This window comes from Nestor notabilis, unplaced genomic scaffold, assembly GCF_000696875.1.
Source record: "Nestor notabilis isolate BGI_N333 unplaced genomic scaffold, ASM69687v1 scaffold12380, whole genome shotgun sequence".
Lineage (NCBI taxonomy): Eukaryota > Metazoa > Chordata > Aves > Psittaciformes > Psittacidae > Nestor > Nestor notabilis.
The window spans coordinates 144,326-172,112 of record NW_009912510.1 but is presented as its reverse complement, the minus strand read 5'-3'; the positions used below and the strand labels follow the sequence as shown (position 1 = coordinate 172,112).

Genomic DNA, 27,787 nt, shown 5'->3' with positions numbered 1-27,787 from the left:
CCCCCCGGGTCTGGGAGCATGACGCTAGATGGCACCGTGAGGAAGCAAAAGGCACCGCCAGGCACATTACCGAGCAACCAAGAATAGGACACAGCTGACCGCCAGGTAGGCGAGCAGCATGAAGAGCCAGACGCCAGGGGAGAAGGGATCCAGGAATGAGAAGTAGCCAGGTTTGCGGCCCTGGGAGGGAAACAGAAAGGAGTTTACATTGTATTTCTACAAAACCTATAGTCTATTGTGGAAACAACGGAAAGAAACACACCTGCCCTGATGCTGACAATGGACGGGAGCAACAGAAGGCAAATAAACAGGGCTTTGCAAATGCAAACAGGTCATAGTGAATGCATCAAACAACTGAGTCCTGCAGCCATCTCTCTGTTGGGATTCATCTGCTGAGACTATTTTTCTCCCAACCTCAACTACTTTTATTCCTCCAGGCAAAGGAAAAGGCAAATTGATAGATAAATCAGGACAATTGTAGCGCGTTGCCTTCCTCTGCTGGGTGTGCTGGACCCCATCCAGAGCCCTTGTTCACCCAAGCAGGCTCTGCTCCCTCCCTTGGGAGAGCACGACTGGGCTCAGAGGTGGGAGGGATCCTTTGCACGAAGCAGATTGGGGAGAAAATATTTTTGGGCAGGAAAGAAATATAAAAAGAAGCGCTTGCAATATTTCTGGTTCTCTTTTTTCAGCCTCGAAATGTTTCTTCGCTACAAAACTCAATAAAATTATTACTTTTATCTCAGGGAACGCGGTATTTTTATCTCTAGGATGCGTCAGTTTCCTGGTTGTTCTCAGCAAACCACCTTTCCTTGAAAAGTAAGGCTTCAGTGCCAGAAAAAGCAAGTTGATCTTCTCTCAAAGCACCTTAAATTTGCACAAGGACACTGCCTGCCACCGCTGAAATCTTGTCAAATATAGCGTAATTTGGGCAAAAGGAGGATAAATTTCTACAAGTTTCTTAAAAGCTGAACACTTCCCATGATTGTAAGAGTGTTTCTCCCATCACCACCAGTTTTGCACATACAACACAGCCTCCTGCATGGTGGAAAGAGCAGGCGATAACTTACCTTGGAGCATGCTCAACACCAGCATGTTGAGAGGTAAAATAGAGGACAAGCCACAGGTCTAAAGAAGTGCTCTTTTGCTCTCTGTGCAATGCAATTTATATTATCTTTGTGGAGCACAAAGTGCTTGGTTTCACTGTGCACTCCTGACACAGCTCTCCCACCCTGAACGGTGCAAGTATTCGGGCAACGCACATGTACCTCAGGCATCTTCTTCCCTTACCGTCTCCTCTGAAAGCAACAGCGTATAAATCCCAGCATAGGGCTAAATATCCTAGATGGGCTAAATATCCCAGCAACAGCGTATAAATCCCAGCATAGGGCTAAAGGCTTGCATTAACCCTGAGAAAATACGAGCCCTTAATTCACAGGAGCCTGTATCTTCTGCTCCAAACCACAGAGTCAGTCCTGGCATCCCAGAACCTCAAGCTCTACAGTTTCCCCAAGCACCTGTAACTGGGGAGTTGCCCATGAGTTGGAGCTCTTGCAAAGGTTTTTACTGTAAAATCAGAGTGGAAATAGCCTTTTATCACATCTCGGCCAGGCTGTCAGTGTGTTTCTCACTGGTGCCTGTGTGCTGAGAACGCCTGCCACTGTTTGTTCCACGCAGCTCGCTCCAGCAGCCGCTTCCCTTGCAGCAGCTTCACTGTAGGTTGCTTGCTTCACACAAAAGCTGCTGCCTGGGATCACCTCTGGCAAACAGAGACCTAATTTTTCCTTAGTCCACTGCTTTACCTTGCCCGGCTCTGACACCACATCAGCTAATAAAAACTGGTAATAAATAACACCTAACCTCAATTGCCATAGCAAACCCAGAGCCATCAAAGACCAGAGGCCTGATACATTAGAGCTGTGCTTAATCCAAAAACAGTGAATAACTTTGTTTTTACTCAAGTCCCCAGGAAACACAGCTGCTTTTTCTTTCCCCCCTTTTTTTCTTCCCCAGCCTCCTCCCAGGCAAGCACTTTAAATCCCATTCCCATTAAAACAGTTCTACTACTGAAGCATCTTATGCAAAACCTGAATTTCACAAGGTCTTGGTAGTTCCTCTAAAGGCGAAGTTGTTGCTAAAAAAGGCAACAGTTGTTGCACAGAAATCTTCCTTTACTAAAAAGTATCTAGGATACAGTGATATTCTCAGCTGCAGCCACCAGCTGGGACTGTAACATCTCAGAAAGCTTCTACAGTTAAGACCGACCATACCATAACATCCTATCCCTGTATCCTTAAGGACAAAATGAGTTTGAGATCTATGTTAGCATATTTTACATCTGGCTTATTAAGTCTTTTAATAAATAGATGAGTTAAGGCTGAGCAGCCTCTTCTCTTCCATAGGTGTTTACACACTCAAGAATGACACGAGGCAATGGGAACCTGCAAGGTGTCAAGGGCACCATCTGCCCTCAGCCGAGCAAACTGGAGCTTCTCAAACAGAAGATGGTTCCAGGTGGCTTATCCCCCCCCAGCATCCCAGAGCTGGCAGGAAACTTCCAGGCACTTGCAATGCCTTGGCTGAGGCTCCCTCCCGAGATGCTCCTGTAACAGAGTTCCCCTCTGTAATTAAGGCCTCAATGTCTTCTCTATGTTTCTGAGGCAGTTTGTCAATAAATTACACTCATTAAGGAAATTGTGTTGGAAGCGTTAATTCTCAGGGTTGGCAATGGCTCTCTCCTGTGACTGTACAGTAGTAGTAGTTCTGGTTCTCTTCAGCTACAGTCATTTTCAGGCTGCTGCTACATATTCTTTTCATTCACAGTTGTGGATAAGAATAAAAATATTCTGTTCCCACGGAGGGCACAAACTCTCTCTTATCTGTCTGTTTTGAAGATGGGAATGACAATATCTGGACTCTGTCAGATATTTTTAGCTGGTCCCAATACAGCTTTGTTAATTGGAAGAGCTATTTTTCTTGGAATAGAAATGTTCAAAATGTCCAATAATTGATGAAGGCCTCCTGAAGATCCTCGTATGAAAGCAGGAGAGATTTATTTACCATTCTCAGTCGTTGGAGATCTTCATTTTCAGCCAGAGAAAACCAGTTTTCTGGGCAGATACAGGCGACGGAAGAGCTTGAATATGCAGGACATTGAGGAAGAGGAGAAGGAGTGAACTGTACAGCATGGTCCTGGATTTGTGTTCAGGCCTATAAGAGACCTTATGGACTCCCTGCCTGCCAAATGGTTCACAACGGACAGGCCAATGTGTGCCATGGTCCAGGGCATGCCTGGGGCCAGCAGTTGCTCCCAATACCTGCTTCAATGAGGCAGGAGGGTTGCTGGCAGAGCAGCTTGGGTTGTCAGGAGAGGTGCTCAGCTCCTCTGCCTTGGCTGTCAAGCCTCCTCTGGCTGAACTGAAGGAGCTGTTCATCCAGTCCTTCCCATTTTGCGTCTTCTGCAGCAAGCAAGTAGAAACACTTAAAGCCTCAGTTCACTTGGTCTAAACTCAGCTATTCCAGTGTACTCATCAAACCTAAAATTGCTCATAAGGACTTTAAGGGCTGATGAGCCAGAATCATGTGCGAGCCAGTCCCTTGTTCCCTGCCAAAGAGGCAGGTATGTGAGTAAAAACATGTGTATGCTACAAATAAACCTGACTTGCAACATCCCTTTGTGCAGAAATGGCACTGGGCGCCTGATTTGAGCCCTCTGCCAAGCAGAGGACTCATCTATCTCCTGCTTTCTATAGGTCCCACCAGCCGGTCAGAAGGAGGACATAATAAAAGCAAGCAAACCTTTTCTCTTAGCAGCCTGCAAGTCAGAAAGCCTATTAGAGTCCCCGTATTTGAAATCCATACTTTATTATATCACAACAAATGAAATTGAAAAAAATGACAGCCCCATTTAAAGCTGCCATATTTGGTTATGTGTGATAAGAGACACAGGCACCCGTGGTGACTGAGTTGGTGGGTGGGGAGGAGACAGGGGGGAGAAATCACTTGCCACTGGAGTAACACGGAAATTAAAACAAATGTCATCACACTGGGAGGAGACCAGGGTGTGGAGACCAGAGATGTATTTGTGGTTATTCGTTAGGCTACACCTGAGCTGTGCCGTGATTAACGTATGTCAGCTGCAATTTCTGACATGGAAGAGGTGTTTGTTGGGTTGGGAAAGGGAGGAGAGGAGATAGGAGCAGGTGGGGCTGCCTTCCTTTGCTCTCCAAACCACATCCTTAAAGGAAAACCAGAGCAATTGGCCATCTCACCTTTCCTTGTTAAATATATTAATTTCACAAGTGAGTTGCAGCACAGCTCTCAGATACTCTTCCTCAAGCAAAGGCCAAAAAGTCTGGACAAAGACCTGGGTGCAGTGCTGGAGAGGTAAGAGAAGACCTCCCTGCTGCCCCTGCCATCACTCCTCATGGCATTGATGTGGCAAAGCAGGGCTCGTGCAGGGTGACCCAACACGGGAGATGCCCAGCATCTCCTTTAGAAGCCTGCCTGGGTCACTGGGCAGCAACTGACCTCAAAGCCCTAACTGGGTCCTTTATCATGCAGCTGAAAACCAAGTCCTGACCAACAGCAGGGAACTATTTGCCTACACTTCTTAAGAGTAATTATTACTCCTGTTTGGTTTGGTGAATGCCTGAAGGGCAGGATGGAACATGGCTGTGATGCTTTACTCTGGTACCAGTGCGAGCAGCAGATGGTCCCTGCCCTGAAGAACATACACAGTGAGCAGACGCATCAGACACATTTATACTGAGCTTGCACAGAGGCAGCAGCAAATGCTTTGCACTTACAGAGCAGATCACATACAAACCCTGCACCAACACTCCTGTGTTTCTTCTGGAGGGAGCAACAGCAGCTTCACGCTGTGCAGGGAATGATGCCTCATTAAGGGACATGCTGAAGGTTATGGTGTAAAGCAAAGGCAGAGCACACATGGTACTCAGGCTCCAAACTTTACAAATGTATGTGAGAAAGCAAGAAACTCAAGTATAATCCAGCCAAGATACTTCCTGGATCCACAGGGAAGCTCATGGTGTGAAAATGCAAGCGTGGAAGGGAAGGGACAGTTAGATTTGATTTCCAGGAGGCTGAAGAGTCTGACCCTTTTTGATCTATTAAGTCATTGATCCTAAATTGTGCATGTACCAGAGGAAACAATTTTAACTAGATTTTAATTACATGTTTATTGCTGGCAGCAGCCCCTCGGCACAGAGATATATGCACACGTTTGTTTGTGCCTATACCCAACATAGCATCCTTAACAGCCTTCTGAATGGAGGGGGTGGCTGAGAGAGGCAGCTTTAATTGTTTTACCCTTTTGGCTGCTATTATTGAGCTGATGGGAAACCAAGGCTCTATTTCACATCACACTCAGCACTGTACAGAGCACATTTCCAGACTGCAGATTGGGAATAATAAAACATCCTGTTGCAAAGGACCTGGCTGCCTGAGTTCACCTCCTGTGGTATCAGGGAACCAGGGTCTTTGTGTGCCCCTTATGGGGGCAATCTGTCCTCTCCTGAGCTTCAGGAAGAAGCTAGAACAACAGAAAATGGGAGCGCAAGAAAATCTACAAGAATTTAAAACAAGGAGTGTTGTCTAAGCAAAGACAAGACACCACATCATGTATAAGCTTGCACAAGCAAACCCCCTGGGCAGATTCTGCTCCAAGCCACAGCCACCACGTAATGCCTGGCTTGCCTTTTGGGTGGCAGCATCTAACCATGGCACTGCTGCTGCTGGATAGCAAGAGATTATTGAATGCAGTGGAGCAACGACCAGAGCTAGTTGCTAAACAACGGCAAGCTCCCTTCTCACTCCTTCCTGGCCAGAAGCAAATGGTCTGAGAGCACCCATGCAAAGCAGGGAGCATCCTAATTGTAAGGAGCTGTCCCTGGGCTGCAGGACCTGCTGATCTTTAGCGTGACAACTGAGAGGAGGTGAATAAGAAGGATTGAGAGCAGAGAAACAGAGCCCATGCAGGGCAAGGAGCTAATTGCATGTGGCAGAGTTCAGCCTGCTGTGTGCCTTCTCCAGACAGTGCCCTGGGCCACTCAAGGAGTGCCATTTTTCCCTTTTCCTGCTTGTGATTAAGAAAGCAGAGTACCAATCTGTGTGTAGAGCATTTACAGGAGGGCACAGCCAAGAAAGTGATCCTAGATATGTTCCTGGCCTGATTTTATTCTCAGATGAGAGAAGGCAGCAAGGCTGCAACCAAAGGGGCTGGGAACACAGCTGAGATTAGGACGTTTGGACCAGGGCTTTGCTCATGGCCCCCCATGAAGTGTTACATGGGAGGATGAGGAAGCAGAGCCAGCAGGGTTGGGGGTTTGAACAACAGGAATCGAATCCACCAAGCTGACACAAGGCAGAAAGACAGAGGAAAGAAGGAAATAAAGGTCAGGCACATTTGCGCTTAATTAAGAAACCAAAACATTTTTATGAGTCATTCATTTTTCTTCCATATCTCAGCACACTTGCATGCAAATAATGGACGGACATAAATGGTTATAAAATAAACCTCTTACCATATGAACTCGGTAGAGAATGCTAATTCCCAAAGTCATGAATGGCTTAGAGAAATCAATCACCTTCTCCCTCTAGGCACATTTGCGCTTAATTAAGAAACCAAAACATTTTTATGAGTCATTCATTTTTCTTCCATATCTCAGCACACTTGCATGCAAATAATGGACGGACATAAATGGTTATAAAATAAACCTCTTACCATATGAACTCGGTAGAGAATGCTAATTCCCAAAGTCATGAATGGCTTAGAGAAATCAATCACCTTCTCCCTCTCTGCGGTAATGGTCAGCCCCGCCACGGCCAGATCGGCTTTCTAGAGAGAAAGGAGAGCAGAGAAGTTCAGGATCCTGAGCCTGGGAAAGCAGCAGAGCCATGCCAGGGCCACACACGATACTCACTCCCAGAGGATGGATGTTTCATCCTTCTGGGGGTACATTTGCTGTGGGGCAAACCCCAGGCTCCGTGGAAACAGCACAAGTGTTGCTGGTGATGCTCACTAGTGCTCCTGCATCCTTCTCCCCTGTTGGGTTTCTCCCTGCTCAAACACGCTCCAAAGTTTAACCCACCTTGTGCTCCAGACCGTTCTTGTTTTCCCTTTCCTCACATGGGTGCTTTCATCTCTATACTTGCAGGTTGGAAAAGCACCAAGCAACCAGCGGGAAGCCCACTGTGCTTACAGTAAACAGAATGGTAACCCCTTCCCCAAGTGCTCACTGCCTGATTGCCATTTCAACTACTTAAATGCTTTAAGATCTGGCAAAACAGGAGCCATGAGACAATTACTAGCTTACTAATCTAAAGAAGATACAACCTCCCCTTTCCAAAGCCCCTGCTGCCCCCCTCCCAGCCAAGAGTGTTACTTGCAAGCAGCATAGGCAGGAAAGCATAGCAAAGCAGCACCATTACCTCCCATACCCTGAGTTTACAAGCTTGCCATCCCCAGACTTCCATAACTGCAGATCAGCCTCCAAAAAATTCAGAGGACTGGCATAAAATTTTCCAGATTGACTTGCAAAGCAAATGAGATTAGGGGAAAAAAATAGAAAGAATTTCTTCCAATGTTAATACCCTTGTAATATAGATAAGGGATTTGAATTTTAAATATTATTTTTATTACTGTAGCTCTTTTAATGTCTGTAATTGCTTTCTGTCAAAATTTAACCTTCTCCATTCCCTTAGATATTTGTTTGCCTGCTTTGCAGGATGATGGTTATACAAGTGGAAAAAGAGAAGGGGAGGAAAAGAACAACTATATGCACTTGTTGTCCCTAGGTTTCATATGGTCTGTGCAGAAGCCAGGGCACCATCAGGACTAAAGACCCAGTAAAATAAGGGGCTTATCTCCCTGGATCCACGCACCACCCAAAGGCACATTTGTGGGTACATCACTCTCACCATTCTCTCTGACCTTGCTGCTCTTGCATTACTTTCCTTAAGATGACTAATAACCTCTCAGCAGAGCTTTTCTTTCCCCCTCTTTGCCCTCAACAGACATAAAGGCAGGCAGGGAGGCAGGGCTGGTGAAAGGCTGGAGTTACAAAAGGGAAGAGCAGCACTGTTGGAGCCTGCAGGATGAAGGAAAGGGAAAAGAAAGGCAAGGTCTTCTGCAAGCCTGCCCACTAAGGGGGTCATGGGGAAGGTGATATTTCACAGCCCATGCAGGACTGCTTATTGGACAAGCTCAGTGCCAGATCTCTGCAATTGTTTCCAAGAAGCTATTACAGATTCCTAGGAGGTTCGGACTGGAATGAATTATGAGCTAGGGAGAATTTCTGCCTAGGCAGACATTTACCCACAGGGTTTTTAAAAGGCACCAATAATCATAATGCGGTGTGTGAGCAGTTGAGCCCTGTGTAAACACCAGCAGATTACTAAAAGGGAATCAGTTCATCTGTGGAACATGGCATGTGAGGGATTTTATCCACCAGGAGAGCTTAAAGCTTCCTAAACAGCTCTTGTCTATACTTAAAAGGGTTTGCAGGTACTATTGTCCTGGGGAGAGCTCTCCCAGGAAAGCCCCTTGTGAACACAGAGATTTTTCTAACAAATTTCTTTTCCAAATGGAATACAATTCTACCAGCAAAGTCATAGACTAAATAGATGGTAAATATGCCAACATCAAAGGTGTATCATGCAAAAGCTCTAAGGACATTTCCATTCCCATCCAGAGGCTAATAAGAAGGTGCAGCTGAAAGGAGCAGTGTGGCCCCCAGGTCTACACAGCTAAATCACCATCCCCTACTTTCTCATGGGTGGAACATGGTCAGGGAACTTTCTGCACTCCGGTTATTCCCATTACTATTGTCCTTTGGGACCCTTCCAGATCACATAGGCAGCAACATCTTGAAAGCTGCTATTCCCTATGAAAATACAGTGCAAATCCATCCCAATCCCTTTGCCTATGGAGCAGAAGCAGTGCAGAAAGGCTACCCTCCCTGGGCACACAGGTTTTGTGCCCAGGTCCCTTCTCTTGTTTCCAGAGGGTCCTGCCATACCATCAGAGCTGATTTCCTTATGTTCCTTCCCTGCTTGGTCAACTTTCGTCCTTTTGGGACTTATGTCAGCATCAGAGCTTACAGCCTGCTCTAACCTGTGCACATGCAAATCTTCCTTCTCCTGTGCCCTGCGGCAGGGACCTGGCTCTTTGTGGCTTTAGCTGTGTTCTGTTAAAGACTCACTCACCATCTCTGCAGGCTCAGAAGTCATGCACGTCAAGAGCCGATTTCTGACAGCACTACACTTTGATATGGGAATGACATGCAATGTATTCTCTGCCAGCATATCATCCATTTCATGCTTATGACTTTGCTTCCTGATGTTAACCAAACTTCTCGTGATTCACTGAGGTCAGTGTATCTTAGTTACAGAGGAGCTCTGCCAACCTGAGTGCTCTCCAGCCCTCCCCACTTGAGCACGAGTAGGAGTTGGCATTTTATAGGCTGAACAATGCACTGAGGGAGAAATGGATTTTGCTTTGTGCTTCTGCATTCTGTCCACAGCTGAGCCCTGCGGGAAAAGAGAACAGGAGGAAAAGGATGGGGGGAAGAAGGGGCAAGCACTGCTTGATTTTCATCCTTGAACACAGTTGCAGCTATAAATGTCAGTGTGAAATAGGCTTAGAAAAAGACCCAGAGCATTTTGGAAGTAGAGACAGACACTTCCTTAACAAGACACTGCTTAAACAAGGCCAAACTCTCACTAGGTAAGAGGAAGCCCAGTTGGGCTGGTATTTGAGATAAAAGCATGACGTGCCACCACCATACCTGGCACTAACCATGGGATCAGGCTCATGCTGCCACTGTAAAGGATGCCGAACACAGGGCCGAGCTGGGCTCCTGAAGAGGAACAACAATTAAACAGCCTTAAGAAGCAAACTGCAGGGACTGCCAGTCCGGAGGAGGCAGTTGCCTCCTCGCTGCGGGTGCTGACAAGGCTCATCTCGACCCTAATGGTGATGAATGGGGCCTGATGTCAGCCTGGGCAGAGAGGATCCCGCCAAAGCCTCCCAATGCATGGGCTACTGGCTGGGAGACCAGCACTTCTCCAGCCCCGCAGTGATTCCCAAGCTCCTGTCAAGCTACGGACACAAAACACAGTGAGAAAGTCCCAGTGGCAATTTGGGCTGTCTCTGTGTCAGAAACATGGAAAACAAGCCTGAAGGACAGCTCTGGGAACATGAAGCTCTTTCAGGAGCAGGAGTCCCTGACTTGAACAGCACATTGGATGCTAACATCCTCCTGGGTGCACATGAGAGCATCATTCTCACCAGTGCTGCCCATGACAGCATGACCAAGGTTAGGGAAAGCTATTTCTTACACTGCCTCCATGCTTAGAGGGCCTTCTAGAAAGCTCCAATCAGTGTTTAACCTTCAGGACCCACCTGAGCACACAGCACAGCAGCTTGGCTGCAGCCTGCTCACCTGAGCAACAGCTCCTGCACCACCGCAGCGATGACAGAGCAGTCTCTCTGCATCTGCAGATCTGTCCCATGCCACGATGAGTACAGCTCTGCCACTGGATCAATGTACTGATTGCTTCCGCTCCAACTGCCCATCTGATTTGACAGGAGCTATTTTGGGTTCTGCGGCTCCTACTGACGGAGGGAGCAGCAGCCAGGTTGTGCACTGAGATGCATATTCTTGCATTTAAAAGCAGGGCCAGATGAGGGTCACTCAAAACCGGTGTTTGAATTTTTGTTAAGGACATGCATGATTTCTGCCACATGACAAGTGACAGCCCGAAAGCCCTGGAGGCTGCAGCCCTCCATTTAAGCCACAGTCAGGGTTGAGAGTCAGCAATCAGTGCAGATGTCAGCCTCAGGTCTGCCTTTACCCACCTTTCTTCACCTGGATCTCTATGGGTGGGAGGGAAACATCTGTGCCAGGTGTTCACCATGCCCATGGCAAAAGCCAGTTAAGGTGAAACACAAGGAATGGGGAACAGCAGCAAGACCTAACCAGCACCCACACCTCCCTGCTTGCCACCCTGTCAAGCCCCCCCGATGTCACCTTTGCTAGCATGATAGTGTGCAAACAGACTCCCTCTCCCTTGACCCACACACAGCTTTTCTCTCTGAACACCCACTGCCAAGTGGAGAGCAGGACTGCCAATTGTGAGCTATCTTCTCCCCCTTTTCCCTTCCTGCAGTTCCCCATCTTCAGAGCAGTTGAAGGGAGAGCATCTCTGATTGTAAAATGTGGTCACCAGCGAGGAAGCTGGAAAAACCATCACCCAAAAGCTTTAAGGTCCTTTCAGTTCTTGGTGTTGCTGCTCCTGTGGCAGGACACTTCCATGAGATGGATGGATTCATCTCCCTCCCTCTAAAAAGATCTCGGATCAAGACTGCTGACCTAGACACAGGAGACTCTACAGCTCTTCCAATAACCACCCAAGCCATCCCAGTCCCCCTCTTCCTTAGCTCTTTATTAGCTTTGTGAGCAGGTCAGTAAGATATGTACTGGTGAATTTGGGTCAGCCACAGATTTATGTTTATATAGCATCCTTCCCAATCGTATCATAGCGCACAATTAGCTGTAATACAATTTTCAGCATTTAAGAATGAATCAATAGCTTGTTAATTTAGAAGCAATAAAATGAAACACTTCACCATATAGCCCTACGGCTCTGAGGAGATTCAGTGCCACAGGGGGATTACAGAGGAAAAAATAATACTGGAAAGGTATTGCATGGAGCTGGCTAATTGTCTGCCCCTCTGGTCCTAAGTACGTGTGAGACAGGCCTTATTTTCTGAGTGGTGCAAAAGAGGAATCACTTGCTCATAGTAATACGGCACTGCTCAAAGATACAGGTGCAGAGCTTTTGTTTTGTGTAGGATTTGGGAAGTTTCTGTCCCAGCTGATGTCCCCTCTCTGTGCTAAAGAATGTATGGAGAAAAGTGGCCAGGGGAAAAATCCACTGAAAGAGGAATGTGTGTGCCCAGCATAGGATGTGCTGGCTCTTATGCTTCAACTGGTCCTGCAGTGGGCTAGAGGATGAACAAGGGGCTGGAACTAACCCCTTTGGGGGCTGTCAAGGAAGGAGAGGAGCCCCTTGGGCAGTGAAATGGCCTCAGAAAGCAAGGTCTCAGGCAGCCCTGAGTAAACACAACAGCATGCACACGGCCAGCTCTGCCCTGACCCAAAGTGTCAGTCCCTGGGACTGATCAAAAACTTGCTGAAGCCATTATAAAGACTCTAAAGGGCCTAGGAAGAACAAAGCAGAGAAGGCTTTTTCTCTTCTCCAGTTTTTGATTCAGCCTCACACAGGCTTTGCTAGCTCCGCACTGCTGAAGCAGAAATAAAAATCCTCCTAAATAAGGCTCGAGCTGCAGAAGAAACAAATGGTTTCCATGTGAAGATGAAGTTAAAACACTTAGAACTGAAGAAAAACAACCCTCCAGAAGCTCCCATTTAATGAAGAGGCACTGCCAAGGTTAGTAGGCCAAAAATCTGATGGCTGTTCCCTTCCTTTGTTTGCACAGATCACACGCTGCTCTCTGTGCCTTCCTTCTTGCCTCCCAAAAGCAGCATTGCAGAGCTGTAATTGTGTGTGTGTATATACACACAGAGATATGTATAAAAACTATGCCAATAGCCCCCAGCATTTTCAAACAACCGTGCAGAAGGCTTTTTAGTAGAAGCAGACGGAGGTGGGATCTCATTTGGCATCGAGAACTATCACTCCACTGGGGAAAGGCGACCCAGGAGACAGGGTGCTAGTTAGGAGGGATCTCCAGTCCATACTGTGCCCTGACCCTGGCCCTCAGAAAGTCTTTTAGACCTTAAGCTATCCCACCTGACTTTAAATGAAGGTCCTAAGGTAGGATGAGTGTCAACCAAGTCTCCTTGGCCATCCAGGAAGAAGCAGACAGATGCTGGTGGGCATCTCCTAGAGGTGCTCGCTCATGTTCCACAGCAGGGAGGAAAGCAGGAGCCCCAGACCCCTGCCTGGAGCCACAGGAGATGGATTGGGGCCCTTATTCCTCCACTTTGCAGGAAGAAGTGCCACTGTTGTGAGGATAATGATGGAGTGGCTCAGAGGCTCCCCTCACACAGTGGATTATCATGAATACACCTCACTCTGGATTTGCCACCAGCTGAGAAACTGTCGCTGGGTTCTCACAGGTGCTTCAGTAATAACAAGGCAGGGTAGAAATCGGTGAGCAAGGAAGTATTAGTTTAAATAACATCAATCTTAATGTTAGCTTTGGCTAAGCCTATTTTACTAAGGATCTTGGAGCATTTTGTGAGCTGTATTTAAGCTTTATGATCCCTGGGGAAGGACTACCTTTAGCTGCAGAGGAAAACAAAGAGCAGGGAGATGGGTACAGGCTGAGCACACATGAACTCCAAAGTGCCGTCTAACCCAGACAAAGCATTCAGGTTTCAGCCTAACTACTGTGCAGCAGCACTGCAAAGCAGAGCTGTGAAAGGATCTCAATCCACGTGCTTCAAGCAGGCAAAAAGCATTCTACAGAAACAATACTCAAAGTTAAGGGGCTGAAATGAACCTGCCCAAACTTTTCTGCATATAAATGCACTTCTTACTTGCTTTCCTCTGAGTACTTTACACGCTGTCACATCAACACAACTAATACCTTTGCTATTGGGAGAACACATTAAATGGAGATCCTCCGGTCAAAAAGTCTCACAAATAGACTAAAACCCTCGTCCATCCTTATCATCCTGGAGCACTTAATAAAGCACCAGGGTTTTTCATTGCCAAGTCCCACTAGAGCACAGTTAAAAAGAGCAGCTAATTCACTTACCCGAGCAATCAGCTCCCCGACCATCCCTGTCCACGTGCCGTTTGCCTCAGGGACTCCATACACACCATCACCAACGAGATGGATCTTATAGTTGAAACGCAGGATCTCTGCCAGCTCCTTCAGCATGTCCACACAGAACCCCTCGTAGCGATCGTTGCCCTCCAGCTCTTGATGATTCCACTTCAGCATTAAGTAAGGGTTTTCCTGCATTGAAACTGGGCAGCTGTCATTCCCATCTTAGCCGAGGTATCCCACCAGCATGGCGCTGAGCACAGGGCAGAAAGAGAAGGGGCACCCAGGCCAACCTCCAATCCCAATGTGTCCCTCTCAATCAGGGTATAAGAGATGTGGAGACCTGGTTTGATCACTTGGGAACCTAAGATGTAAAGCTAGCAGAGCTGTTTCTACACTGCTACTCACTGGACCCTGCTGTGTCTGGGATGCGATGGAGGCACAGCAGATTTTATCCCAGTTTAGGATATGAAGCAGAGCTAAGGGATCATGCTTTGGGGGCTGTTTCCAAATGGGATATGCTAAAGCAGCCCAATGACTGCTCTGAGTTATGGCAGGACAGACAGATCCCAGCCTCTCTTAGCATACAGCCACTTCTCCAGTTTGTCCCTCTTTTCAGCAAAGTTTGGACACTATTTTCTCACATCCCACAGAGTTCTACAGGATTCTGAGTGTCTTTTTTGAAGGAACACTGGGAAAAATCGTGTCACAGCAGCACCTGGAATAAGGACAGTGGTGCCCGCAGATGTGACGTCTTGGTTCATGGAAGTTGCACCCACCTTGGCCAATTTCGGTAATTTTATGGGTAGAAGGGACAACTGTCCCTTCCAACTTACCAACTATACACAAAACAAGAACATCATTCCAAGATGAATGTAAAATGGCAACTTATCCCCATCCCAGTCCTCTCCCCAGCTGCTTCTGAACTCATCAAATATCATTTCCATATGAAACATCAACTTGAGTTTAATTACACTGTCATGAATTGTCCTCAGTGCTGTAATTAGAGATTGGATCGTCTGTTCTTTATGAAATCAGTGTTCAATGCTGCATGCTGGGGGCCAACAGGGGTAGAAAGAGGGGATAATATTTTAGCTGATTGGCACACCTAAGCACTGGGATGGCGAAGAGCTAATGGGAACTGTAGGTGACCCCCTCACTTACCAGGATGGTGGTGACAATGAGTGTGGTGTTGAACAGACTGTCTGATATGTTGGAGGAGAAAATCCTGTTGTCCATGCTGAGTCCTTCAGAAACGTGCCAGTGCCCGATCTGGAGAGATAAAACAGCACAATAAGGGAATTTACAGGGCAAATTACTGTATGCTCCTGCCATATGGCTCTGGTGATAGACAACCATCAAAGCTGGCCCTGGAAGAGGTGTTTATGAATGCTCCATTAGCTTTACAGTGCACCCCTACAAAGGGCCGGCAGAGAGATTAACACACCGGTACATGGCCCCAGCACACCCACATCCATACAATGCCAAAATCCTGTCCCTGCTCACAGCCTTTGCACATGTCCTTGTGCAGCTGTGCAAAAGCCCTGCACCAGGAACAAGCTGTGTAATGGGCAGCTCATGGCAGCCAAGCAGCCTTCAGCATTGTCCCCAAATGCCACCAAGATGGGTCCATCTTACCCAGCAGTCCCTCACAGCCAAACCTGCAAGCTCACCCCTCCCAGTGTGGTGCAACTGGTAGTGTCTGCCATCCCTCACACTCACATGTGCACCGTGTGTTACAGACACAGCTTGGAAAAACTTCAGGAAGTGCTGGAAGTCTGATTTCACAGTGAAAGCCCAAAAATGGAGAGACAGGGCTCCTGGCACCAATTCCTGTCCTGCCTTATGCTGTCTGTGTAACTCTGAACAAAGGTTTCACCTGCCTGAAACCAAGCGAAACCTCCCGCTGTCCTCCTGTGAGTGTCCCTGTCATTAGTTGATGGCTGCTATAGGCATTGTTTGTTCCTTGGAGGAAAACACCACTTGACAGGGAGTATCACAGCATCACGGCTTCCCCTGCAATCCCAGAGCAGCAGTCAGTGCCAACACAGGGCAGATGCTACCCAGCCCTGACCAGCAGCTCCACCTTGGTGGCGGTTGGTGAAATGAAGCCATGTTCTCAGTGGTGCTGCACCATGACTCATCTCTTCTATCTGCTATAACGGATGCCAGCTACTATGATTAAGTACATCCAAACCCCTTGACTCAGGCTCATCACACCCAACAGCTCCATGGACAGCCTAATTCACCCATCCATGCCTCAGCATTGCTGCAGCACACCTAATTCCTACCACCAGTGGCTGGGACCGGTCCTCTAGTGCTTGGGAGGACATTGTGACTCAGCTGTGACGCAAGGCAACCAGCCGCTGCCTTCAGCCAGGGGGAGGAATATTCAACAAAACCTAATTTTAACTTCAAGAGCCTAATCTCCCTCCCTCAGAGCTCTGGGCAGGGAGATCAGCACCTCCAGCAGCTCATTCTGAGCATGCAAATTAGGCTTTGCTCTCTCTTTGTGCTTCCTAAAAGAGCCTCCGTTTTTTTCTCATGGATAGACCAGTGGATGAGGGAGCCCAGCTCCCTCCGAGACCCCTTCTCTCTCCTTATTCTCTTGCAAAGCCTCTCTCCCTCTATCGGGTCCAAACCCTCTGCATGCTGTATTAGGCCACAGCCTAAGTCCACTGACACTACTCAAGAGATCTGCTGCATCCCTAAGAGGTAGAGGGTGACCCCAATGTGCAGGGGTGTCTTCACAGCTCCTCTGTAGCCATGCTGCCAGAGCAAATCCATTCTCTCTTCCCTTGCACTGACACGAGCTGTCTCGGGCGCTGATGGTCTCAGGCAGGTTATCCTTTTGCTGTGCCACGGTTGTCAGGGTGGTAGGAACAAATCGATTTCTCTTCCGTCAAAGAGTAATCTTATTATGTTCAAAGAGTTGGGTGGAAGGCGAGAGCAGAGCCACTGGCCAGGCAGAGGCACTGCCATGGAAATGAATGGGAGGCACGCTGATTTACACCGCCCCAGGACTGACTCCACGCACTCAGTCTCTTTTCTTGGCAGTGCTTTGCCTCTGGCATGACTGATGGCTTGAGGACTTCAGAGTCACTTCCCAGCCAAACACAACCTGAAACTGCAGCAGTTCTGCTGTGCTGTCAACAGACCGGATCATTTTGGACATCGAGGAAAGGGCCAATTCCTTTCTTCTCCTGGCTGTCAGTGCAAATCCAGCCCAAGCGACTGACAAGCCATTATAAAAGTTGCCATCTGTGAGGAATCCCAAATCCAGTCCCCTCAGCCCTAGGCATAAGGAGCGGTGGAAAATGCAAACAGGGCAGCTTATACTCGATGGCTCTGCAGAAGGAAAGCAGGCAGGGAAAGCAAAGGATAGTCATGTGCATGTCCATGTCTGCTCTCCTCCCCAGCTGGAGTTGAGGCACTGGGCTGCAGCAGCACAGGCAGAGCTGGCTAAGACCCCAGGAGGGGCTTGTTTACTCTGCAGATAACACAACAGAGGTTATTCCTCTCAGCTGTCAGCCCAGCCCCTTTGCCGCTGTTAACAATGCTCTGCTAAAAGCACCAGTCATGGCAAGGACCTCTGAATGTGCTGGAAGCATTAACTCTCATGGCTCACCACCACCAGGAGAGGCACTGGGAGGTTTACAGCCTTACCTGACAGATGGGGACATGGAGGCACAGTGACAGTATGTCTGGGCGCAGATCGTGAGCATCCTGCTCTCTTGCAGCTTGTTATGACCTTATTACCACCAAGCTCATAGCATCACAGTTGTGCTGTAGTGCAGGACTCATCTCTAGGAGCAACTGTCCCAAACTGGGACATTTACCATGCCCTTCATGGCCAGGGAGTCCTTGAAGCAGAGGTTTAACTGGCCTGTGCAGGGTCTGCATCAGTGCAACAGGATGAATTTATTCTGATTGTATTCCCCAATGCTTTCCTGTTGCTGTGATCGCTAAACAACAGACCCTCTGCAGCAACTGCCTCTCCGAGTGATCAGTCATAAACATTGCCTAATTTTTTTCCCCCAGATTTCACAACCAGAGATTAGTGACAGATTAACTTTAACAGCCCTGACTGTTCTCAAATTTGTCCCTCCCTTGCTGGCACACTGAGACTAATTGACTGCCTCCCCCTCTGACAGTGCAGTGGATTTGACCTTGCTTTTAACACAGCACCAAAGCCAAGCACTCCCATGTGCTGGGGTACTTCAAGCCCATCCTGGCTTTTTCCAGCTCACACTGTCCCCCTCACAGTATGATAAAGCCACTAATTGACTCCTCATGCTGTTTGTTCTTTCTGAAGTGTAATGTGTCAGGATGTCTGGGATCATCAGAACTCTTCCTCTCTTGCAAGATGGATGTCAAGGTGATTTTAATCATCTTTATCTATGTGTAAAGAGCCTCCGAAAAACAGAAAACACGTTCACCTGCAAAATGTGTTAGAAAACAATCAAGTGCTCTACACACACATGGATAAGATGATCCTGTTGTTAAGGCTCTGGACTAGGACTTAAGAATTTTTAGGACTCGGGATTTTTTAGTAGCAGATATGATTGGTCTGTATAAATACAGCAGGTGGAGGAGGCCCATAGCAAAGAGGTAGAACAGCTTTTGAAGCTAAAATGATAGCACTGGCACAAAAATAAATAGATATAAACCAGCCAGAAATAAACAGGCTGAAAATTGGAAGAGGGTTTCTAATGATCAAAGGAGCTTAAGTGATGGCATACCTTTCCCAGAAGAGCAACGAGGGCAACACAACCACCTTGCTGCAAAAGCTGGAGCTCCATACCTTTGTGAGAGAGATTGTCCAGCCTGGTGACAGATGACAACTTGTGGCTTGGATGGAGACAGTTCCCTCTATGTCCTTACAGGGCCATAAGGAGAGACAGCCCCCTCTGCCTGTCCTGTTTGCAATGCCTGCCAGCGTCTCAAGGCAGGAGGTCTGTCTTGTTATATGTCCTTGTCATAGGCAGGGAGCAAACACACAGTTCCAGTGCAACACAGCCCAAAGAGCCTCGAGCCTGGAATAAGCAAGGAAGTGCCGTTGCTCATGGCACTGCTCCATCCCCACAGGCACAAAAGGTGCCTCAATTTAGTTACTCTGCAAAAGGTGTTATTCTGATCAGTGACACTTAAGATTTCTCAGCAGCAGCAGCTAACGCGATGCAAGCGGGGCATTCCCGACTCACTCCTTCAATCCTTCAGCTCCCCTGTTCAGACACAGCCATGCTAATGATGCCTGGCCTTTCAAGTTCCTTGTGGCATGAGGTGACAAAATACTGCTCAAACTAATGATTTTAATGAAGTCTTCAGCTCAGTGCCCTGCAGGCGTGAATGGCAGCTGGTGGCAGGGAGCGATGACATAGCGAGAGCTCTCCGTAAGTTTCAGAGGCACCACAGGTACTTACCATCCTCACTCCCCAGCTAAAAATTAAGGTAAATCCAGCCCTGAATACAGATGTCTTCAAACAGGCAGGGGACCACCACAGCAACAAACTCAGGTACCTTTTGGGCTCTGATTAGCAAACACCATCCTAAAGCTAGCATTCCTTGCCTCTCCTTCCTCCCTGTCTGCAGAAAAAGGCAGGAGTTCAAAATGCTATCATCTTTCATCAAATCTGTGTTTGGAGAACCTTGTCAACACTAACAGGAAAGCCGCTGTGCCAGGAGAAGACAGAGTTAAGTAGGTACATGGTGCTTTTGTTGACCTGAAGAGGGAGGAATTTGGGAGTTCTGGGGAGGGAAAATGGAATAAAACAAAAAATGAAAGAAAGTTCTCAGAGGACACTGCACAGTGGTTGGCACTCCTGAAGGACACTACTGCCAACAAGGCAACCAGGCAAAAGCTTCCTCTACAGGAGTTAGCGTGGGACACAGAGAGCACCAACTGTACAACCATGAGACATGCACACAACCCACTGGAGACCATGCAGCAACCCCCCAAGATCCTCTATCTCCCCAGATGTTGCCTTCAGACAACATGATTGGCACCTGACATAGCCCAGGCAGGACTGATGGTGCCACACATCGAGTTCATCAGGTCCTGGGGAGCAAAAGATACTCGACTCTTGGCAGGATCTGTCCCTGAACTCTTGCTGGGGTCACAGCTAGAGAGAAACAAGTCCCATGGAGGCTGATTAGCTGGTTCTAAGTTAAATAGGTTTGATGTGATGGGGACTGCAGAGGGTCTCAGAGCTATCGGCCGGTTACTCATCTGCATGTCATCAACATAGTGATTAGACACCCCCATCACTCCCACTGCTCTGTCTTGGGACATCAGCAGAGCCTTGAGCTAAAAGGCAACTAATTGGCTGCGAGATCCAGGGGTCACAGGCAGAGCTGGGAACAACGTGCCTACGGTGGGGCTCCAGCCCTGTCAGCAACGTTCCCTGCCTCCCCTTTGCACAGATGCCTTCCCTGGGGCTGTCTAAATCACAGCCCCTCTTTATTCCCTTCTATTAAGCTGCCAAACCTTAGCTCCTGGTTTACTGCACATCACCGCGCTGAAACCGGAGGGGTGTGCTACGGTGTTTTTTAAAGGGGCAAAGAAAGGCAGAAAATAAAAAGATGACATTTCCAGACTCAGTCCTTGTCAGATCTATGGATCACCAGCACATTAATGAGCCCATGCTTTATTGCACATCCTATGAACAGAGAGCAGCTCTCATATGGCTGTGGAAAAATTTCCACTAGTTAAGCTAAATCAGGAAAAGACACGTTTGGTGCGTTACATAAATGTATTAAAAATTGGATGTCAAAAAGCCCTGTCTCTCCTTGCCCAAAAGCAACAGCAAGTTAGAAAATCTAAGTGTCTCTAATTTGTTTGCTGGCTGGATCGGCTTCCAAATGCTGTGAATTCTCTATCAAAGCTGATGAGCTGTAAGTCCCTGTGGCTTCAGTAGATGGAAGGAGAGAGAAAGAGAAAGAGGGGAAGAGAGAAGAAAGAGGGACAGAGAGAAATGGGCAGAGAGCGTGAGCTTGATTAAAACTAAGGAGGGAATAGAAGTGTTTCAAACAAGACCCTGAGCAAATGAGTTAATATAATAACCCTTGGGAACAAAACTGTCTCCAGGATGTGAAAGTCTGTTCCTTACCCTGGTCCCCTATAGCGGGTTTAATTAAATGATTTCTTGCAATTTATTTAGTCATTTTTATTACAAGAAGACAGGCTATGGCACAGCAGAGTGGCCTTTGGCTTCCCTTTGAGGTGGCAAAGAGGGGCCTGCCTGGGTTTCAGAGCTCTGTCCAGGGATTCCTTTCCCAGTTGGGCACGTCATAATGAACTCACAGCCTCTGAGGGGCCCTAACACTCCTCCTGGCATTGCTATCAGTCAGACAAGCCCCCTGGGTACCTCTTGAACATTAAGCTGTTCATTTACCAAGCTGTTGCAACAGGTCTGAAAAGGTTTTCTCTTGTCAGACTGGGTTTGGGGAGCAGAGTTGAGACTTGTGTCTCAGGGCAGATTAGGCCGCAGTCTCTGTGGAGCTCTGGGAGAAGCACTGCTACAAAAGCACCTGTGTGTTTAACGTGAACACCCTGCCACATTTAAACACATCAAAAACATAGCTGTCATACGAATCTTACAGCATTTGCTTGCTTTGCTCCAGCTGGGTGTGTGTTCATATTAATGCAGATGGGCTTGGATCTGTCACTTTTGCTCAGAGCATGATGGGTTTGGAAAATGATTAAAAGGGCATTGGTGCTATCTTACTGTGGGGAAAATGCCATCCTGATCCCCTGCTCACTCAGCTAAAGGCAGCATCAAAGCTGAGCTGTCACTTGACAGGTAAGAACTGGCAGGCAACATCCTTGCCAAGGCTACAATTCACTGCTGCCAGACCAGGAGAGATTTCCTAATGCCAAAATGCTCCGTCGGTGTGGGGTAAGATACAACAGCTTTTGTTCTCTGTCAGCATGTGGGAAAAGTGGCAATCTCTGAGAAAAGGGCAGGTGTGGAGCTGTCAGGAGGGAAATAAAACAGATGAAAACCCTTTTCCTGGGACTTCCATTTCTTTCCTGAATGAGGTTTGTATTTACCAGTAAAAACCCAGTTCCTTGGGCTTGTGTGATGCTATCTCACCAGTTTGATATCTGTGGCTCCACAAGGTTATCCTTAACCTTAGCTGGAGGCAGAAAATATCCCTTGGACAGAAAGAAGGTAGTAAGCAGAAAAAGGACCGATGCTGTAAGGAATTTATGAGCACTGAGACAAAATCAAACAAGAGTCTGCGCTAAGCAAATCCATTAAGAGGAACACGCACCATAAACCAAGAGGTAAATTATCTCACGCTTCCTCCTGCACGCTGGGGAGAGATGGTGGGGAGCTCCTGACATGGGACTGCCCCCTTCGCTTTCCTTCCCAGAAGCAGTTGTTTGGAAAGGTTCATAGTACCCTTTCTTGCCCATTTAATGGCGAATTCTCTCATTTCTCCCTCATTCAAATAGTTCTGGGTACGTGTGTCTCCACAAACTTAAGAACTAAAATGTCTCGAGTGTGAGCTTCTATCTGGCACACACTTTATGCTGTGAAATATCTCCTGCACAGAAGGGTTACTGTGACAGGACAGATATTGGCTCTAAAATCACCACCTCAAGGGCCTGATACACGAACACAAATCTGAATTATCTCAAGCCACATTCTCAATGAAGCAAAACATGGTTTGTTTGCCAACCTAGGCCCAGAGAGAGCTGCTGTAACATCCACACACCAAGCTACACACAGACCATCCCCAGGGCAGCTCTTACCTGCCGGAAGCCGCTGCGTGTGTGCTGCAGGATCTTCAGGGCATAGTTGGATCGCTGGCCTTTGCTGTTGAATTCAATGTGGCCGGTGAGACCTTCCAATTCTACCTGTCCAAGAGAGAATGAGTTACAGCGCCCATCAAGGTGGCTCACTCCACTGCCTGCAGCAGAGCCACAGGCAGCAATCACTTGCCCCATGTACAAGCCATCCACTCTCCTAGCACCTACAGCAAGGCAATCCTTGTGTCTCAATCCTAATTGCTATTGGAGTCTGGCAAGGGTAGCAAAGAGATGGAGGGGAGCAGGAGCATCAGCAGCATTAGGTGCAGGGCTCCCCAAATCTCTTTGCATTGAAACAATCACCTCTGCAACCCCTTGCTGCCTCCCTCCATCCCAAGGCTAACACTGGAGCAGGCGCAAGCTCTTCACTGTGCCACGCTGAACTGGGGATTCCTCCACAAACCACAACGTGCTGTTTCACAGCAGCAGGATGACATTTAACACAAGAGCATGCTGCAACAGAGCCAGGATGAGCATCTAGCCTCACTGTGCAGATTGACCACTGCTTGCTTGCTGCTGGAGCACCTCTTCATTAGCAAGATCAAGATACAGAGCCAAGGGAAGCTGGAGGATTTAACTGTTTTGGACTAAGGATGAGATTTAAAGCAGGGTTCACGGGCACGGACCAGAGGGGTGCAAGCGTAAACTTCAGCTGAGCTTTCCTTTGGAGGAAAGAAATCTCTCATTAAATTTCCTCATCTCATGACATTTCAGTCACATCCCAAGCAGACTCAGGAAACACGCTCCTTCTGCATGGTCCAGCTCAGCTCCAAGGAACCACATTGAGAAACTCCAACTATTTCAGAAGGCTGAAATTTCATTATCTGTTCTTGTGACAGGACTAGGCTTGATCAGCTCCAGCAACCACACTTTTGGGTTCAAAGGAGCCCAAACCCCATTACAGAGAAACTCACATTGTGCCACTGCGCTCTAAGCAGTTGTACTGCATGACCTTATATCAATGCAAGTTCACTCAAAACAGAGCTCAAATAACTGAGAAACATCTATGCTTAAAAAAAACCCCTCATTGAATTCCAGGTTTTCTGCAGCAAAACCTGGAAAATGGCAGGTTTCATGTTGTTCCAAGGCCAGTGACAAACCAGCCCTCAGATGTCTCTTTCATTCCCAGAGCTACCTTCAAACAGACTGGCACTGCGCTTGAGAACTGTGCCAACACCAGCATGAACATGGTCTTTCCTTCCGGCAGTGATGAGCACTAGCTCCCGACACACCAAACGTCAGTCCCTTCTCACCATTCTCAGGTAGTTCATCAGGCTGGTGCCGTGCTGCCAGATCTGGGCAGACCCACAGGACAGGGGCTTCACCCCGATCTCCTGGCTCCGGTTCAGCTCCTGCACTGCAGTCACCACAGCATACACAGCATCGAACAGCAGGGCGGAAGAGAGCTGTGGGCAAAGGGAAGGAAAGAAATTGAGTCGGGAAGACATAAATCAAGCCTCCCACTGCACCTTCAGGACTTTGTAGCTCCACCCACTATCTCCACTGGGATCAGAAGGGGGCAAAATGCTTGTCCTCCCCCATGAGGATAAGCCCTGCTTGCCCATCATTCTGCTCCAGCAACACCCTCCACCCTGTCTGCACCCATCCAAGGGTAGTGAGAGCAAAAGCCATGGTATCCCTGAACTGCTGTGCCTGTGTGGGCATCACCGGGACAAGAGCAATCCCTTTACCAGTCCCACTCCCAGTCTATTTCTCCTTCTCTTCTTGCTAGCTTCCTTGCCTTTTCTGTCTCTGCTTGCTTGTTCCTCAGCATTTCTTCCATCACTGCCACCTTTTTATCTTTATTTGTCCCTATCCCTTCCTTTTCTATCTCAGTTTTCTCAAGCAACTAATCCTCCCTAATCAAGGTGTGTTTTCTGCTGCTTTGGTGACCACTGATCAAACTGCTGGCCAGGGAGAACACTGAGAGTGCCAGATTTATGAAGTTCATAAATAGGCAGCTGGACAGAATAAAGATCGTGGGCCTGCATCTACAAAAGGAAAGATGACTGTGCTGCTTCAGCCTTCATTAGGCACCAAAAAGTCCTCCTCTGACTGCTGCTTTGAAAGGCAGATCCACAAGAAATGAGATTTTGCTAGATTTACTTCTTAAGCAACAGACGCCTGGCTTTCAGACCCCGTAGAGACCATCTAGTCCTTTGAAACAGGCTCCAATTTCCTGCTGTCTGTTACCTGCTCTGTAATGACTCTGCTGAAGGAATGTTCGGAATCATAGAGTTCATCCCCTGTCCATCTCATTTCTGCTTTGTTTGCCTTCAGTCAGATTTCTTTGTCCATAAAGCCTCACAAGCTGTGTTTTTCGTCCATGCACAACCGTTTTGATGTTTTTGATCTAGTTACTAATCAGCCATTTGCTCTCTCATGCTCACTGTTGTGACTAAGATTTCGCTTCTAATTATTGTCACCTCCAGACTCTGCTGGAATTAAGTCATTGCAGCTCGTTACTATCAAGGCTACATTTTCCAAGAGCATCCTCTTACCATCCCAGCTTCTGGCTGTGGGTTCAATCTCTAGACGGGGGCTCCTTTCCCTCACCTTTCCCTGTTTGTGGCTTGCAGCACTTCAGCGGTATCGGTGTCCTCTATTCCTCCCAAAGCCTGATTAGGTTTATTCACTTCTGCCAGCGGCCCTGCAGGAACAACCTCACCCAGTTCATTCACCCCAACGAACCTTTGGCTTTGACCACGTTACTAATTTGAACAGAGCAAGCCAGACTTAACCCTGCTTGATCTTACTCATGTAGTGGTAAGACCTCAGTGACCACAATGGCCCAGGATTAGGCAGCTAACAAGCAGCATGAAGCCTTGAAACGTGCAAGCTGCATGAGTTAATAGGCATGATTCCAGCCTAATGCTAGCAAAACCCCAGACACCAACTCTAAAGGCACCAGTAACCTCTCACTTTTTCAACCCTGGTATAGACTTGCATTTGCTCTATCACATTCTTCCTACATGTAGATTTTTAGTCCGTTTTACACAAATGGCATTTGGGGGACTCTTTGAGTGAGCACTGAGCAACTTGGCTGACATCTGTCAGTCTTGCACCTGACCTGTCTCCCATGCAACAGGCAGCACTTTTGGTCATATATGTCAAAAACTTGCTCTTCGTAATATGGATTGACTGGATCCAGAGCTATGAAGTTTCATCACAGCTATTTTGCAGGAGGTAAACCGTAACACCAGAGGAGCTGAGCAGCCTGAGGACACACAATGGCTTAATGGCAGAGTGGGAACCCCATGCCCCAGTTTGGGCATCCTGTTTCCTATCCTGCCTCAGCTGTGAAACACTACAGGTCCCTTTGAAACAGCAGATAGCCACTCTCCAGCACTTATCTTCTTCCACAGGTAAGTCTGCTAAGGTTTTTTGTTTACTATTCACATCTGCTCTAAACATTCCCCTCCTGGGAAACTTTTCCCAGAGCTTCTTAAAGGAGCTGATATATTCTTCTTCCTACCTTTCTTTTTTACGTTTAATACAGGTTCTTTTTCTAATAGGACCGCTTCAGCCTGTCTTGTCCTCAGCCCCTGTTCCACGAAGCAATTCAGCATATACTTAAAGTGTGGGCTGAAACCCATTCATCTCAACAGGATACCACACACAATTAGCAATTGCATTCCTGAATCAGGAACCATATTAATGCCAGTTGGCCAAAAAACACTGTTATGAGAGCAAATGCAATCCCTGTGACCCCAAAGTTGCATCATCTCATACCAAATAAGAACATTGGCCCAGCATTTTTAATTGTCTCCTGTTGGGTTTTCATTTCCATTTGCCATGAGCAGTTAATGATCTTGTATTAGCTGGTGAGCAAGAGACTTGTATATCTTAGTGAAGCATTTGACATTATTGATTAGAATATTTTACTACTTAGTGTCAAACAATTTGTTAGGATTTCTGGCAGCCCCCTTGTGATTTCAAACAATTTAGGGATTAGGGAGAGGGTTGTAGGGAGAAGGTTCATTCCCTCCGTCATCAAAATCCTCTAAGGCTCTCCATGTCTTCCCATGGTCACTGGTGTGGGATCACCCTGCTCCACTGCCACCTGCAACCCCATCACAAGTGCAGCCTCTCTCCCATCTGTCTCTCATCTCAACCCAATGCAAGCATTTGCTCTGTTGCCCTGCACCAACCACCTAATGGCCATCTACCTCTCCCACTATTCACTCAGTAACTCATGTAAATCATATTCAACACAGCGAGGTAATTTGGGATGCAGGCTGTGTGGAGGAAACCATTCACAGTTAGATAGCATTGGAGTGCAGCAGCTCAGAAGAGGTGGATTTTGTAGGTAGGCAAGTATCTTATCACAAGGTTAACTGCAGTTAACAAGGTTAAGACAAGCTCACTGCTTCCAGCTACCTCCTGCAGCCCAGAAAGTTCAGACGAGGACCGGTGCATTTTAACCACATGGTCTCTTGTGTTTTGGGGCCATAACCTTCAGCAAAGGAGTGGAGACGGGGCTGGAGGCAGCACCTTTTTAACTGCTTCTGTGCAGATTCAGCAAATGGATCTGTCACTGCTCTTGTGTACATTGTTCTTCATGTCACCTATAAAATCTCTCACTACTTTTATGTTCTCATTTTAAACCACAGCTTTGTCACACTGTCACAGAAAGCCAATTTGCCTGTTAACAAATTGATTCTCTTCCTTGTGTGCATGGTCTGATTTGCACAGGTCCCTGTTGGGTTTGTGCCATCTCTGCAATGTAAGAGCTCTGTGACAGACTGCATGTGAAAGACTTGGTAAGCTCAGCAGTGGTCCTCCACTCACAGATTCATGGGTCTCAAGAGACTTCTCTCTATCCTTTAAGCCTATTTCTTGACAATGAATGCTGCTGATAAAAATTGCCACCTGATGGATGCCTCATCAGAACAAGGCTTCAGCAAAGGAAGCAGATGGTGGGCTGGGCAGACAGGCTTGCTGCTCCATTCCCCTTGGTCAGCTGCACAGAGAGAGTCTGTACCTAAAACTAAGGAGGTACAACTGTGGTACAACAGTGGCACAAATCCCTGGGAACAACTCACCAACGAGAATGGGTCAAGAAACCCATCTCCAGCCCCTGCATGCATCAGCTGGCAGGACTGTTCTGACCAGTGTCTGCAAGACAACCAATGCTATCAGATGCC

At 47.5% G+C, this 27,787-nt stretch overlaps 1 protein-coding gene across 1 annotated transcript in view; it reads right to left on the bottom strand.

The window, feature by feature from the left end:
• Nucleotides 1-27,787, bottom strand: part of LOC104409814 (glutamate receptor ionotropic, kainate 4) — a 120,265-nt gene that overhangs the window by 9,657 nt on the left and 82,821 nt on the right. The window contains exons 8-13 of the mRNA XM_010019802.1: nt 23,894-24,046; nt 22,584-22,688; nt 14,987-15,094; nt 13,811-14,014; nt 6,743-6,856; nt 71-180 (exon numbers count right to left, since the gene is read on the bottom strand). Coding sequence (XP_010018104.1) covers nt 71-180; nt 6,743-6,856; nt 13,811-14,014; nt 14,987-15,094; nt 22,584-22,688; nt 23,894-24,046 — 794 coding nt within the window. The remainder of the gene's footprint in view (nt 1-70; nt 181-6,742; nt 6,857-13,810; nt 14,015-14,986; nt 15,095-22,583; nt 22,689-23,893; nt 24,047-27,787) is intronic.